The sequence below is a fragment of the Schistocerca americana genome, chromosome 3 (genome assembly GCF_021461395.2).
Source record: "Schistocerca americana isolate TAMUIC-IGC-003095 chromosome 3, iqSchAmer2.1, whole genome shotgun sequence".
In the NCBI taxonomy this organism is placed as follows: domain Eukaryota; kingdom Metazoa; phylum Arthropoda; class Insecta; order Orthoptera; family Acrididae; genus Schistocerca; species Schistocerca americana.
Window position 1 is genome coordinate 813,444,024 of NC_060121.1, and position 17,324 is coordinate 813,461,347.

General features: G+C 43.1%; 1 protein-coding gene across 1 annotated transcript in view; it reads right to left on the reverse strand.

Annotated features, from left to right (window-relative positions):
- The window catches only part of LOC124606414 (vesicular glutamate transporter 2-like), a 182,361-nt gene that overhangs the window by 5,052 nt on the left and 159,985 nt on the right, over positions 1 to 17,324 (reverse strand). The window contains exons 7-8 of the mRNA XM_047138395.1: positions 11,744 to 11,982; positions 3,265 to 3,385 (exon numbers count right to left, since the gene is read on the reverse strand). Of these exons, the coding sequence (XP_046994351.1) occupies positions 3,265 to 3,385; positions 11,744 to 11,982 (360 nt within the window). The remainder of the gene's footprint in view (positions 1 to 3,264; positions 3,386 to 11,743; positions 11,983 to 17,324) is intronic.

Below are 17,324 nucleotides of genomic sequence, written 5' to 3' on the forward strand. Positions count from 1 at the left end.
CGGCCGAGACTCGAACTCGGGACCTTTGCCTTTCGCGGGCAAGTGCTCTACCATCTGAGCTACCGAAGCACAACTCAGGCGCGGTACTCAAAGCTTTACTTCTGCCAGTATCTCGTCTCCTACCTTCCAAACTTTACAGAAGCTCTCCTGCGAACCTTGCAGAACTAGCACTCCTGAAAGAAAGGATACTGCGGAGACATGGCTTAGCCACAGCCTGGGGGGTGTTTCCAGAATGACATTTTCACTCTGCAGCGGAGAATCTCATTCTGGAAACATCCCCTAGGCTGTGGCTAAGCCATGTCTCCGCAGTATCCTTTCTTTCAGGAGTGCTAGTTCTACAAGGTTCGCAGGAGAGCGTCTGTAAAGTTTGGAAGATAGGAGACGAGATACTGGCAGAAGTAAAGCTGTGAGTACCGCGCCTGAGTTGTGCTTCGGTAGCTCAGATTGTAGAGCACTTGCCCGCGAAAGGCAAAGGTCCCGAGTTCGAGTCTCGGTCGGGCACACAGTTCTAATCTGCCAGGAAGTTTCATATCAGCGCACAATCCGCTGCCGAGTGAAAATCTCATTCAGCAAAGCGGTAGTTAATTATTCCTTTGGAATTTTTTGTGGACAATATCGATAGTGCAATAGCCATTATTTCGATTAGGGCAAGATTAAAGTTCTACAGAATGCAGGAAAGTTGCGACTGAGTGAATTCAGTCAAGGCCAAAGTAGGGAATTAGCGTTTCAGATCCAGCACAGAGAAAACACCGTTGCAGACGCCGCTTGGTAAAGTACCATTGCATATTAGGCCAAAGTAAATGTTGAGTCTAGAATTTGCTGACTCCGACTTGTGCACAATTTGACCATTGAATATCAAAAAAAAAATGGTTCAAATGGCTCTGAGCACTATGGGACTTAACTTCTGAGGTCATCAGTCCCCTAGAACTTGGAACTACTTAAACCAAACTAACCCAAGGACATCATACACATCCATGCGCGAGGCAAGATTCGAACCTGCGACCGTAGCGGTCGCGCGGTTCCAGACTGTAGTACCTAGAATATCAAAAGCTAGGATACTAACCTACCCTCACACTGAGTACATGAGAGTTTTTTTTCATTGGCTCAAAAAGTAAATTTATTCTCCACCAACTCAGTACATTGTCCAGCTACGACAAGGAAGATTTAAATGAGCTGATGAAGATTTTTCATAATCATTCTTTCCTGTGACAAAAAATGTTCATGTGTAGAGATAACGGCTTCAATAATCTTCATTTCAATGTGTCGAAGACTTAAATATTTTGTTACTGAGTGTCAAAAGTAATTGAACATGATTGTTGTTTATTACTTGACCCCTGAAAGCAACAGTTGATAAATTATATGCAGAATTAAAAAAAAAGGGAATAGCTGTTTGTTCTTTCTAGAATAAACGCCGGCCGTTAAGGCCGAGCGGTTCTAGGCGCTTCAGTCGGAAACCGCGCTGCTGCTACGGTCGCAGGTTCGAATCCTGCCTCGGGCATGGATGTGTGTGACGTCCTTAAGTTAGTTAGGTTTAAGTAGTTCTAAGTCTAGGGGACTGATGACCTCAGATGTTAAGTCTCATAGTCCTCAGAGCCATTTGAACCATTTGAACTAGAATAAACCCCAAACTTTCATTTTTATTAATTCATGCATTCTAGGTACTTGACAAAAGCATTTCTAATGATTTTTGTTATGATTCGCACCTGATATTAGCTGACTTACAGTGCCAGTGTCATATTTATTTAGAATGTCTGTTTGACACCCTGAGCTTGATAAGACAGTTCAGATGTTTTGTCCATTTGAATGCTAAGTGGTAAGCTAAGTTTCCATACATTAGTACACACTCTGTGCAGATACAAAGGTTGGATGTATGACAACCGGAAGAAGTTTATCTATGTGAAGACAAGATTACGAGAGACGGGGTCATTCATGCCACAGACAGCCGGCAAAGCTTCCTGTCAAAGATGTGTCCTAACGCCAGACCTTGAGGAGATGGTGTTGGATCGTGGTCGACCACCTAGCACTATGCATCCGTCATTATGCCTGTGAAATGTACACTTCCAAGGACACAATGCGAAGAGTACTGGTGGAACAGTTATTACATCCCTATCATAATAAACGTGTGCAAACAACAGGACTAAAGGATTTTCAGCCCTGCAGTAACTTTTGTCAATGGATTTTCTGCAGCAGTGCTTTATTGCCAAAATTAGTACAGTTTGTATTGTTCGCAGAAGAGGCCCCACTTACCCGTGATAGTGTTTACAACAGCTGCAACACCCACATTGGTGGCCACTAACAATGATTCTCTGTCAACATATGAGTAGGCACTTTCCAAGATCGCCTTCTAGGACCTTATTTGCTGCCTCTCCATCTGACTGGCCCATGTTACCAAATGTAGCTGCGAGATGTGCTGACACAGTTCCTGGAGACTGTTCCAAAAAAATGGCTCTGAGCACTATGGGACTTAACATCTGTGGTCATCAGTCCCCTAGAACTTAGAACTACCTAAACCTAACTAACCTAAGGACATCACACACATCCATGCCCGAGGCAGGATTCGAACCTGCGACCGTAGCAGTCGCGCGGTTCCTGACTGAGCGCCTAGAACCGCTAGACCACCGCGGCCGGCCTCCGAGACTGTTCCCCTGTTGTTTGTGAAATAATATGGGTTCAAGACAATGGTGCACCAACACACTTCGATGTTAATGTCCATGAGCACCTAAATAACACGGATCCTCGTCATAGTATTGGAAGAGGAAGTCCTGTCCCACAGTCAGCACGATCTCCATATATCACCAGACTTTGAGGAGATTGTGTCAGGTCATGGCCGACCACCTAGCAGTATGCATCCTTTGGTGTATGAAACCTCCGTAGAATCGGATGGAGACCTGCTTGTTAGGGTCAGAGCTGCCTCTCTCCTCGTATAACAAACAACAGGGATCTTTGAGAGAGTGTGGCAGAACTCCACGCGCCGTTGCATTTCATTGAGACTGATGGTCACCACTTTTTAATAATTTCTATGAGCTACATTGTTGTTAAGTGATGAACACTGTTTATGTCTATAACACAATAACTATGTTTATCTCAATATAATCGGTTGTGGATCCGGTATCACCTTCTTCAATTTGACCCAAAAAGTGTGAAACACCCTGTGTTTGTGGTGGACTGTTCTAGCTGCCAGACGAACTAGTGTGTATCTTGAAGAGTATGGAGAACAACTTGGAATATGGCGCCTGCAGAAGGCGAGTTCCCTGGAGATCTTACCTGGAGGGGGCGTGTTCCATGGCTGCTCCTCAGCTCTGGTGCACGTGGCGTAAATGGTGTAGCCCGCCACGGCCAGGCCTGCTGACATGTAGAACACCGCGTCCCATCCTGATCGCGTCCTCTGTAGACATACAAGCACAGGAGTTACCCCACCGTGCAGCATCACATCTCGTTGAGCAAGACCTAAGAGTACCCTATGGATTAGCTTTACTGAAAGGGCCGCTGACTAGTCAGAACTACTGAATCTGCAAAACAACGAAAATTTGAACCGTATCAGAACTCGAATACGGATTTTCTTCTTTTCCTGAAGAAATCCTTTAACCTTTAGGGCATCTGAAGACGTCTCCAGCCCTGTATCAAGTTTTCATTGTCAATAATGTTTCTCGCCTCAGAATGCTATTTATACGTTCACTCATCAAACAGTTCAAGCTTTATATAACAGCACATCACCAGATGGTATTTTTGGTGATTCTTGCAAGGCGTTTAATTGAGTAGACATGATACTCTCTTAGAAAAACTCTCACATTTTATGGAACTGATGGCTTTACACACATCTAATCTGAATCACTTAACAAACAGAATGCAAAGAGTTGTGCTGAATAATGCAGACGATGTCGTACAGGTAGAAACTTCTAGTGGCTCAGGAAAAAAACAATCACAGAAAGAGTCCCATAGGGTCCAATTTTGGGTCCACTGCTATTCCTGAATGACCTTCCACCTAAGATTCAACAAGAAAAATTGGTATTTTTGGAGGTGATACTAGTGTTATAATAAATTCCATATGAGAGAAATCAACATAATAGTTGTTAAAAGACATTTTCCAAAGAATTATCAAGTGATCTCTGAAAATGGGCTGTCCATAAATTTGGGAAAAGAAAAAAACACTATATCCACTTCTGAGCAACAAGTAAAGTCATACCAAAAACTGATTTCATACATGAGCAGCAGTCAGTAAATAGGTAGAATGCTCCAGATCTTTTGGTGTAAATATTCACGAAAAATTTAACTGAAAGAAGGATATTACTAAGCTTCTCAAACAATAAAAAAAGTAAGAATAGCACTTGCTGTTCACCTAGAGGCGTGTTCAAGGAGGTAGGCATTTCAGCTGAGCCGTCCCAATACATATATTCGCTAATAAAATTCGTCATAAATAATCCATCATAACTTGAGAAGAACAGTAATGTACATACCCAAAACATTAGAGGGAGAAAAATTTTTTTTTACTTATTGTTAAATCTGTCAGTAGTCAGAAAGGAGTTCACTACGTAGCAACCAAAATGTTTTATCATTTGACCAATAACACAAAATGCCTGACAGGTAGAGAAGCAAGTTTTAAATATGATTTAAAACCATTACTTGTGGACAATTCTACTCCACTGATGAATTTACACTGAAAAAAATCGCAGCCAGGACTAAAAATAATGTGGCCATCAATGTTAACACCAATCATGTACACTATCCTGTGAACTGACTCGTTCCACATCATTCAATACAAAAAAAAGGTTCAAATGGCTGTAAGCACTATGGGACTTAACATCTGAGGCCATCAGTCCCCTAGACTTAGAATTACTTGAACCTAACTAACCTAAGGACAACACACACATCCATGCCCGAGGCAGGATTCGAACCTGCGACCGTAGCAGCAGCGCAGTTCCGGACTGAAGCGCCTAGAACCGCCGGCCACAGCGGCCGTCATTCAATAAAAGAATCGTTCAAACAATCTATGGACCATGCAACTAACTAACACAATTTGTCCCATGGGACATGTGATGACCTGGGAGAATTTAGTCGGTGGAGGGACGTGGATTCTGATTCCACGTCAATGAATATACCACATGTCCCTCATAAGAATCATGAGGCCTCATTTTCTCCCGTAATTCAACAGATACTTAGAATTTGATTTTTGCAGTGTGTAGAAGCCCAAAGAACTCACCACTTTCATGTGATGCCTAGCGTAGAGGAAAGTTTGGATTTGTTTACCTTTTCAAGAAAAACAATTTTTAAAGCAGGGTTTTACGTGTCCATTCGATAGAGTATTCCCAAATCGGTCAATTGGTATATTCGTATGTACATGAAAAGGAACATTAAAACACAACGATGATGGGTTGTCCAGCATCGAGCCGAATACCACCCTGACGCCCGATGCCTGCTACTGCCATACAGCACAGTAACGTATTCGCTGCTGGAGTATTGTTTAATCATGGTGTTTTATTGCACCTGTTAATACCGTAGCAATAAAAGGAATATCGTAACTGGCTAATTTGGGATGCTCTATCTACATCTAAATCTACATCTACATTTATACTCCGCAAGCCACCCAACGGTGTGTGGCGGAGGGCACTTTACGTGCCACTGTCATTACCTCCCTTTTCTGTTCCAGTCGCGTATGGTTCGCGGGAAGAACGACTGTCTGAAAGCCTTCGTGCGCGCTCGAATCTCTCTAATTTTACATTCGTGATCTCCTCGGGAGGTATAAGTAGGGGGAAGCAATATATTCGATACCTCATCCAGAAACGCACCCTCTCGAGACCTGGCGAGCAAGCTACACCGCGATGCAGAGCGCCTCTCTTGCAGAGTCTGCCACTTGAGTTTCTTAAACATCTCCGTAACGCTATCACGCTTACCAATTAACCCTGTGACGAAACGCGCCGCTCTTCTTTGGATCTTCTCTATCACCTCCGTCAACCCGATCTGGTACGGATCCCACACTGATGAGCAATACTCAAGTATAGGTCGAACGAGTGTTTTGTAAGCCACCTCCTTTGTTGATGGACTACATTTTCTAAGGACTCTCCAGATGAATCTCAACCTGGTACCCGCCTTACCAACAATTAATTTTATATGATCATTCCACTTCAAATCGTTCCGCACGCATACTCGCAGATATTTTACAGAAGTAACTGCTACCAGTGTTTGTTCCGCTATCATATAATCATACAATAAAGGATCCTTCTTTCTATGTATTCGCAATACATTACATTTGTCTATGTTAAGGGTCGGTTGCCACTCCCTGCACCAAGTGCCTATCCGCTGCAGATCTTCCTGCATTTCGCTACAATTTTCTAATGCTGGAACTTCTCTGTATACTACAGCGTCATCCGCGAGAAGCCGCATGGAACTTCCGACACTATCTAATAGGTCATTTATATATATTGTGAAAAGCAATGGTCCCATAACACTCTCCTGTGGCACGCCAGAGGTTACTTTAACGTCTGTAGATGTCTCTCCATTGATAACAACATGCTGTGTTCTGTCTGCTAAAAACTCTTCAATCCAGCCACACAGCTTGTCTGATATTACGTAGGCTCTTACTTTGTTTATCAGGGGACGTGCGGAACTGTGTCGAACGCCTTCCGGAAGTCAAGGAAAATAGCATCTACCTGGGAGCCTGTGTCTAATATTTTCTGGATCTCATGAACAAATAAAGCGTGGAAAGGCAACGGCCATGCCACAGTGGTAACACCGGTTCCTGTCAGGTAATCGAAGTTAACTGCTAGGTCGCGGATAGCACTTGTATGGGTCACCATTCGGTCTATCGATCTCTGTTGGCAAGCGGGGTGCACTCAGCCCTTGTGAGGCAAACTGAGGAGCTACTGGACGGAGGAGCTGACAACAGCGGGGAGTACGGGGTGTTGAACACGTGCTCCTCCATATCCGATCTAATGACGCCTATAGGGTGAGGATGGCATGGAGGTCTGACGGTTTCGTTGGGCCTTTAATGCCTGTTGGGACGGAGTTTAGAACTTCTATCGAACGGAAACGTAAAATTCCGCTTTTAAAATAATTTTGTTGCAATGTGGTAACAACTGACACTTTGTATCGACACTGGGCGTCGTATGGTGGAGCTGATAAGCAGTATTTATTTGGGATGACTCCAGCTACATATTGGTAGGGCATGTTCTGAGGCATCAAGGGATCACAAATTTAGCATTGGAGGGCAGCGTGGAGGGTAAAAATCATATAGGGAGACCAAGAGATGAATACATTAAGCAGATTCAGAAGGATGTAGGTTGCAGTAAGTACTGGGAGATGAAGAACCTTGCACAGGATAGAGTAGCATGGAGAGCTGCATCAAACCAGTCTCAGGACTGAAGACCACAACAACAAAAACATATTGAAAAAAAAAATTACAAACATCTGCCGAAACACCGGAGAAAATGCGCATGACGACTATTCGGAGGGAGTCCCTATGTAAATATTGCTTGACGGAAAAACTGAAGCAGCCAGAAGACATTGGCAGACGTCAGTGTAACTTTGTACACGCAGAGCTGCAGTTTTGTGTTACAGGTAGAACTGCCATCAGACTGCATTAGTCATTGCTGTTGTTCTTATTTGGTGGTGTTACCACGCCTCGTACTGGGTTTCAACAGCGTCGGATGTTGAGTGTGCACTGCGAACGAAAAGGAGATGCCGCGTACAGTGTTATCAGCTCCTAACAGTCTGAAAGGGGCGGAACTGTGGGTCTTCATTTGGCCTGCTGGGCGAATGATGTCATATACAAATTTGTGTGGCGTTCGAATATTATAGTGGCCCGATGTTGCACTGCATGGCAACTTTAGGGCTGCAGTACTCGGCATCAAGTTACCGGTCGACAACGTCTGATCGCAGCAGGGTAATATTGACCTATTGTGCAGCGAGAACATCGGCACTTCTTATCTATGCTTGTCATCCGAGGAAGAGTAACGGACTCAGTGCACCATTCTGTGTGATCCCACACTATTGGTCGGACACTAGCAGCAGTCAAGCTAGGGAATTACCCTCCCATACACAGGTTGCCGTTAACATCACAAAACGAAGGTCTGATATATAGTGGTGCTGTGCCTGGGGCGCATGGACTGTTGAATAATGGTTTCGCATTGTGTTGAGCAAAGCGTCGCGGTTTTGCGCTACTACGGAGTATGATGGCAACTTGTGGAGAGCTCCCATTCTTCCAGTACTTCGGAGAGACACAGTGGTTTTGCTCCTGGAGTCATAGTGCAGGGATCTATTGCGTGTGACCTCAGATCATGGCTGGTAGCGTCCGCCTCCATAGCCGCTACGGCAGCTTTCCGCCTATCACGCAGGGGGCCCGGTTCCATTCCCGGCAGGGGACTGGATGTTGAGTGTCCTTCATCATCACTGACCCGCAAGTCGCCAAAGTGGCGTCAACTAAAAAGGACTTACAATACGGCAGCCAAACTCCCCCGCATGGGGCCTCCCGGCCAACAATGCCATACGATCATTTAATTTTTATGGCTGGTAGCGATTGAGGGAGCTCAGACGGCACAACAGTGCGTCAAGGTCATGCTATGTCCTCAGGTGTTACCTCTCATACTACAGTACCGTGGTTCCTGTTTTCAACAGGACTGTACCGGTCCACTCATGGAATGTGTGTCTATGGACTGTCTGCATAATGCTGAGGAACTCGAGTGGCCGGCAAGATCCGCAGACCTGTCTCCGATAAAGCAGGCGCAGAACCAGCTCGGACGTCAACTCACTTCCAGTGTTAGTTTCCAGGATGTGACAGGCAGTTACAACAACTGTGGGACAACGTGCTTCAGGGGAGATGCAACGATTTTATGATACCCTTCAAATGGCTCTCAGCACTATGGGACTTAACATCTGTGGTCATCAGTCCCCTAGAACTTAGAACTAGTTAAACCTAACTAACCTAAGGACATCACACACATCCATGCCCGAGGCAGGATTCGAACCTGCGACCGTAGCATACCCGCGGTTCCGAACTGAGCGCCTAGAACCGCTAGACCACCACGGCCGGCTTATGATACCCTTCCCAAACGAACAGTGCCTGCATACAGGACAGACAGTGTGCAACGTCGTATTGACTCGTGCTGCTAAATTTGACTCAGTTTTGTAATCACTGAAGTAACATCACATGTGCTATCAATGTGTGAAGTTTTTTTTCTTTTCCTCCTCCCCTTCTGAGTGCTTCAGATTCTGTTGGGCAGTCTATGCAGTGTGAATTATATTCAGTAAAAGAAAATGAACTGAGCCATGTGTCCCACTGTTAAGACGCTGCAATCGTATTTGGGAAGGCGGCGGTTCAAATTTTTGTCCGACCATCCGTATTTACGCTTTCCATTATTTCATTAAATCTCATAAGACGAAAGCTGGGATGGTTCCATTGAAAGGACACGGCCTGTTTCCTTCCCCGTTCTTCTCCAATCCGATCATATGGTCCTCGTCGTTGAGCGAACGTAAATCCTAATCTTTCTCTTTACTTTCTTGAAATAAAATGAATGGATCACTGGCCCTGAAATGAAGGAAGTAGCACTGATGTGAAATGATTAGAGAGCGGTCAGACATGCTGCACGGCTGCGTCTACAGCAGGCACCTTATGGGTTTTATGTCTGGTGATGTGCAAGGGATTTTTAAATGAGCCCAAAGTCTGTATGAAATATTTACTGCTGTTATGGGTAACAGAGAGAACTAACCGTGTACCGGAAGAGAATGTTAATTTATTTTTCGTTGAGAGGATGTCTCTGTGGCAAAGCATGTGATGGTCGATGTGCAGACAGGCATGAAGACAGGAGAGAAAGCATTTTGCCACACAATGTCAGAACACTTCGTGGTTCTCCCCTCTTTGTCTACAGCTCCTTATAGTACCATAGAGGTTACTCCCTGATGTCTTAACACAAATTCTATCATCGTGTCCCTTCTACGTTTCATTGTTTTCTGTATGTTTCTTACCTCATCATTCTATATCTTACCAGTCCACCTAAGTTTTAACATTCTTCTGCATCAGCACATCTCAAAAGTTTCGATTCTCTTTTGTCACGGTTTTCCCACCATCCATGGTTTACTACCATACAATGCTGTGCTTCAAATGTGCATTCTCAGAAATTTCTTCCTCAAATTAAGACCTATGTTTCATATCAGTAGACTACTCTTGGCCAGGAATGCCCTCTTTACTTGTGCTAGGCTACGTTTCTTGCGTTCATTGCTTACCCGTAACGCATAATTTTGCTTCCAAGGTAGCTGAATTCCTTAATTTCGTCTATTTCGAGATCACCATTTCTGATGCTAAGTTTCTCGCTATTCCACTTTTCTAGTACATCTCACTACCTTTATCTTATTTCCGGTTTACTTTCAATCAGTATTCTGTAATCAGGAGACATTTCAAGTCATCCAACAGATCCTGTAATCTTCTACACATTCACTGGGAGTGGCAGTGTCATGAGCGAATCTTACTGTTAATTTCCACCTTGAACTTTAACCTCACTCTTCAACCTTTCTTTTGTTTCTGTCATTGCTTCTTCGATGTATAGATTCAACAGTACTGCATCCCTTTCTTACACCTTTTTTAATTCGAGCAGTTAGTTCTTGGTCTTGCAACGTTACACTCATTCACCACAAATATGCGCACATAAGACACAGCTCTCACTTATCATCAAGGGAAGGAGCCAATGTGAGCGCACAAAGAACATACTTTCCGACGGTCGGCTAAAGCCACCTCGTGCGACGCCCTAGCCATGAATGCCACACGAGATTTTACACCAAATATCGTCATCATCGTCATCATGCAGCCTTAACACTTTTAATGTGAGCACAAGAAATTTGAGCACTTATGCCTGATACTGTCGCCATCTTGTTGTAACTTCAGAATTCGATTCGTGGCCTGTGAATATTCTGATGTATCAGATACCACATATTGAACGGCAGGAGCAAAACATTACTAATAGGTAGTTCCTTTTTGCATACTATCAGGTTACAGATGCAGGCAAGACAGATCGACGAGTGGTGTTTCAACGATCGCTGCCTACTGAATGCGTTGGAGAACTATCCCGCACATATTGTGATCTTAGGTGGAAATTATACTCATGAGTTATGTGGTTATTTTGATGGGTTAATTACTCTTTTGTGTTCGCAGTCAATGACAAAAAAACGAGGAAACAACGTCATTAGCAGTGATGGACGCTATAAGCAGAAGGAAGACACTTATTCATCTCTCGATCACTTTTTTGATGAATTGTTCAATATTTAAACGGTAGCTGTATCAAGCCCTTTTTCAGATGAAATGTATTGTGCAAGTGTGTGTGTGTGTGTTTCTGGGGCATAAACTTCATACTTGTAGCGTAGCTCAAAGGCTTAGGGCTTAGCTATCACTACTTCCTTTTAGATCGCACACAACCTACAACGCCAATGCAATGAAGTCGGTAACAGATTAATGCAAAACAATTACTTGTACTTTTATTTACATTCTGACATCAGCCACTCGCCTTCAGTTGAAATTATGTCAAAATCAGCTAAACGGCAGCAATAAACGCAGGACTGGCGGTAGTGGAATCTCTAACGTCTGAGCGGCACTTACTGCGACAGATATCAAGTCATTTTTCTAATTCCTTATGTGATGCTGAGGGCTGCCTGTTTTCGACGTACGTATCATCAAGCCATTAGCCTTGTATCCGGTAGAAGACAGGCCCGCTCTGTATCGGGGCAGCCAAATCGCTCGGAAGCAATGACACTTCAAGTTACGTACATCGGCATTCGTGAAGGCTCCGACAACGTAAGGGACTGCGATGCCCGTCAGGTTGGCGATGCTGTTGACGATGCCCGTCACGGTGCCCGAGTAGTTGGGCGTGGTCGTCTGCATGTTCATGTAGGGCCCCGCGCAGTAGGTGGACAGGCAGAAGCCGCTGATGGCCAGCATAGTCACGACCACGGCTGTGTCGTCCACGAGAGTCACCACGATCAGCGTAGCGGCCGGCACCAGAGTGTCTGCACAAAAATGTTTCAAATGGGTCTGAGCACTATGGAACTTAACATCTGAGGTCATCAGTCCCCTAGAACTTAGAATTACTTAAACCTAACTAACCTAAGGACATCACACACGTCCATGCCCAAGGCAGGATTCGAATCTGCGACCGTAGCGGTCGCGCGGTTCCAGACTAAAGCGCCTAGAACCGCTCGCCCACAACAGCCGGCCCACCAGTACAAAAACCACGATGTGGTTTCTGCCGTGGTGGAAGTGAATCATGGCTTCCGTTTCATGACCTGAGGATGGCCGGTAACGGCCGAAACCGAAAATTTTATATTGAAATTGTAGTGATTGTTTTGGACAATAAATTATTTCCAAAACAAGCAATCACACGCGTCTCCAGTACGAAAAAAATATCGTTCTTTCTAAAACACATATTGTCTAGTAATTGTTTTAACCGATTTGACTGTAGGCTATGAGTGACATGTATCTATTCCTGAATGGATAAGCCAGTGCATGGTGCTCATATAGGGTTGAAGCTCGCCTATCCAACGGCTTCCAGGGCCAACAAAAATTTTATTTTCAATATATCCTATAATTACTGACTGTATTAAAATTTTTTTAAATTCTGGCATAATCTTATTTATAGATTCTCTCGTTACATCTTAGTAGAACAATTCAATATTTAAGGTTGAATAACGAGTGCACTGTTCTTGCTCTACTTATTTCTGTGTATTTCAAACAAGTCTCCAGCTTATTGCGCCATCTTAGGAAACAACTGACTAGCGTCGGGAAGGGGCAGTATTTCTTAGGTAACCAAATATTATAAGCGAAGATACAATCCACTTGCTTTGGAGTGTTGTGCATCAAACATGTTCCTTAGCGTTGAAATTACAATTAATCCAATGATCGATTTTAAGCACGATAAATAATTATACTACACAATATTACACGTTAAATGGTTATAATGCTGAAATTTGTTAGTTCTTGGAATTGGCTGAAAAACTGTCAAACTGAATACTCTCTATTTATGTTGTGAAACAAACATGTTTTTTAACATTATAAATTATACTTTAGGCAATGGACAATATTATACACAATAATAAAAATACACAATCTTACAGCATTACAGGCTATACTGTTATGATACCATAGTTCGTAAGGTCGTGACATTGGTTGAGAGCTGTCTAACTGTAACTAATATTGTGCAACAAACATGTTTTACTTTGTAAATTACGTTTTATGCAATGGATAATATTAAACACAGTACAATGTTCAAATTCACATTATTACAGTGTTACAATTTATAGTGCTAAAGTTTGTGGGGAAGGCAAGGTAAGGAATAGTAAATTCTAATGTGTTTCAATTTTGTGTAGGGCTGTGTGCCATTGTGGCTGACTGTGGGTATGGGGCTGGTTGATTGCAGCATGTGAAACTTAAAAGTGCAGATGCGTATAGCTGTAATTGAACATTTAGAACCTCCCATACATAATTCAAAATATAAACTGTGATACTGTAATAATCTGTATTCTAACCGTGTACTGTGTTTAGCGTTATCCATTGCATAAAATGTTACAATGTGAAACATGTTTGTTGCACTGTATAAGTTACTAGTGCTCAGCTAGACAGTTCTCAACCAATGTCACGAGCTCACAAACTATGGCACCATAACAGTACAACCCGTAATACTGTAACACTGTGTATTTTAATTATTTTTATAACATTGTCGATTGCCTAAAGTATAATTTACAAAGTTAAATAACATGTTTGTTGCACAACATAAATTATCTCGCAAACTTCGCATTATAACCACATAACCCGTAATATTGTGTAGTTTAATTATTTATTGTGCTTAACAGTGTCCATTGTATGAAGGGTAATTTCAGTGTTCAGAAACAAGTTCATGCACAGTACTCTATGTAAGTGGATTATATCTCTAGAATGAGATTTTCACTCTGCAGCGGAGTGTGCGCTGATATGAAATATTATATCTCTGCTTATAATGTTTGGTTACCTAAGAACTAGTGTCTCTTCCAGACGATACTCATTTATTTCCTGAAAATGGCTCAATAATCTGAAAACTAGTTTGAAATAAACAAAGAGCAGTAGAACAAAAAGAGTGCACTTGTTATTCAGCATCAAAAAGAGCTGTCATAATCTAAACATTAAGAGGAACGGCCTGCTTATCATTAAACTTTCGCTACGTGAGAGGGCCCCCATGAAAAACGAGAGATCGTAGGACAACGAAACTTTGTGGTAACATTTGTAAAGACGAGCGGAAGAAAAATAATGAATAAACTATTGAAAGAAACACACTTTAATTTCCACATGAGAGGGTAAGATTTGTTAATTGCGTACCGTGTATACGTTCCAGTTTACAAACTTTGCTCATTGTGACAACCATATGCATCTACGACAGCCCTGAAAAGCTCTGGACATGCCAAGGGTGGTGCATGGAACGATCAACGATCGTGACACAGCTCGTGCGCTGCTTGAAGATCGTGCATTGCGTCCAGCATTCCAAACCACGGCAACAGTAACTTCTTCAACAATTTTGTGGCGAAATTGGCCGTCGGCCTCTTGCAGGAGTGGTTCTCTGATCGGCAGTTAATTTGAATTTCCAAATCATATTCTTCAAACCCCATGTGCAAAGAGGACATCTCCGATTTCGCAAAGAGCAGAGGCACTATTTCTGTTGTTTGGATAGAGCTTAAAAAGCTAATCCAGACTGTCTGTCTGCAACTCTAATGCACACTGATAGTTGTGTTTCTACCCTAGGTCACCGTATTAGTACCGGCGCCTAAAGCACTACAAACAACGTAAACCTTGAAGCACACAGTCTGAACACCTTTCCTATAAAGTCTGGTGCCCATACGATGATGATGATAATGATGATGATGATGATGGTGATGATGTTTGGTTTCTGGGGCGCTCAACAGTGCGATTATCAACATCCTTACAAAGCCCCAATCCTTACACAGTCCAATCTAGCCACTTTCACGAATGATGATGAAATGATGAGGACAACAGAAACACCGAGTCCCCGGGAAGAGAAAATCCCCTACCCGGCTGGGAATCGAAACCGGGACCTTGTGAGGTGCCCATGCGATAGTTTTCCTTCTACACTGGCTGAAGTAGCGAAAGTTTGAAAGGCGTATATATAACTAAAAATATCGATGTGTTTTGGTATGTTTGTCATCATTATAAGCATCTTTGACACCTGAACACATAAGTGAGACGTATTCTTTAGATACCAGATGTATTATTGAATGGAGCTCTGGCGAGCGAATGAGTAAGATGGAGAGAGGGAGAGAGAGGGAGAGAGAGGAGAGAGTTTTTGAGAGTGTTGTGTCATGGTACATTGAGAAGCTTGGTTAACGGACGTGCCGCACAGAGAACGAATTTTATTTGAGATATTCCCTAATGTCTAATTAAGAATTAAAGATAAAGGATGATTTTTAAGAGGAGTTTATGGAGAGAAAGGTCCTCAGGAAAAAGGTAATCTTTTATCTTCGTTTATAAGTATTTCAATGAAACTAATCCTCCCTGTAGACGCGTGCGTGTGTGGAATCTCCAACAACAGCGAACGTTCATGGTTTGTATTCGCCTTTGTTATAGGCCTATGTCGTTGACGTCAGTCTGTTGTATAATTATGGAACATGTTTTATGTGTATTTGTTATGACGTTTTCATGGAACGAAAATCTCTTCCATAAAAATCAACATGGAATCCGCGAACAGAGATCCTGCGAAACTCAGCTTGCTCTGTTCCCGCATTAGATCTACAGCGCTGTAGAGAAAGGCACACAAGTAGATTTGTTCCTTGACTGGAGCAAGGCGTTTGACACTGTTTCGCACTGTTGTGTAGTGAAAAAAAGTACGAGGTTACCGAATATCGGGCCAGATTTACGAGTGGCTTCACACAGAACTCAGCAAGTCGCTCTAACCGAAAAAAGGACAGATGTAAAATTAATTTCTAGAGTACCCCAGGGAACTGTTTACAGTGTTTATAAATGATCTATCAGAAAGCGTCGGAAGCTGTTTAAGACTGTTCCCAGGTGACGCGTTTGTCTGTAAGAAAGTAGCAACGCCAGAAAACGGAATAGATTTGCGAAATGACCTACAGTCTCCGGCAGTTGACGCTGGTCGTGGATGAATGTAACATGTTGCGCATACATAGAAAAAGAAAGCCATTACTGTACAGCTACACTATTGATGAGAAACTGCTGGAAACGGTGTGTACCGAAAAATATCTAGGAGTAACTATCCAGAGCGGCGTTGAGTGGAACGACCACATAAAACAAATAGTAGGAAAGCAGTTGCCGCACTGAGACTCATAGGAAGAAGTGGCTTACAAGGCGCTTGTTCGACCGATTCTTGAGTATTGTTGATCGATCTGGGACACTTACCAGGAAAGAATGATAGAAGCGATAGAGATGGTGTAATCGGCGAGAGAGCGTTACAGAGATGCTAAACAAACTTCAGTAGCAGATGCTGCAAGGGAGCAGAGAGTACTTCCTCTCTCAGATATCTCGTGAAATGACGACGACGAGAAAATTCGAGAAATTAGAGCTAATGCAGGGGCTTACTGACAATCATTCTTGCCATGCGCCACTCGTGAATGGAACAGGGAAGGGGGCATCAGTTAACGGTTCGAGAAGTACCCTCCGCCACACACCGTCGAGTGCTTGCTGCGTATTCATGTTGATGTAGATGTAATACGAGCCCAGTACCTGGCGAGATTATATGACCTGCCTTTGGGTAAACAACACAGACATCTCGGTTTAGTAACTTTGACACTAAACGTTGAATTTCTAATTTGTTGAGACCAGTGACCGTGCCCTATCACTAAGGTGCAAGTGACGCTATTTTTCTACAAGACAGCACAAGGCCACATGTTGTTCGTGCCGTCCTGACCTACCTTGATACAGACAGTGTTCGACTGTTGCCCAGCTAGCATACTCTGCAGATACCTCACCCACTGAAAAAATCTGGTCATACGTTATTGAGAGACTGTCCGCCACTGTCGTTGATGAACTCTGGCTTAGGACTGAAGCTGCATGGAACGACGTACCCGTTTCTGTCATCCAAGTTAAATTCGAGTATGTCCAGTGAGTTTGGAGCCACTGTTGCTGCTAGAGGGGGTAGGTCTGTGCTCTAACTCCTCACCCAGTGTACTCCCAAATCACCAACTTATTTAGTCATGTAATCTTCAACTAGTCTTTATAAGCACAGTAAATAAAATTTCGTTATTTTCTATCCTTCCTGGTGTTTTAGCAATTTTAGTGGTCAGCAGTGTATTTCCAGCAGAACAGTGAATCAGTAATTTTCACAGTATTTAAGGATAATCTAGCTGAGAAAACG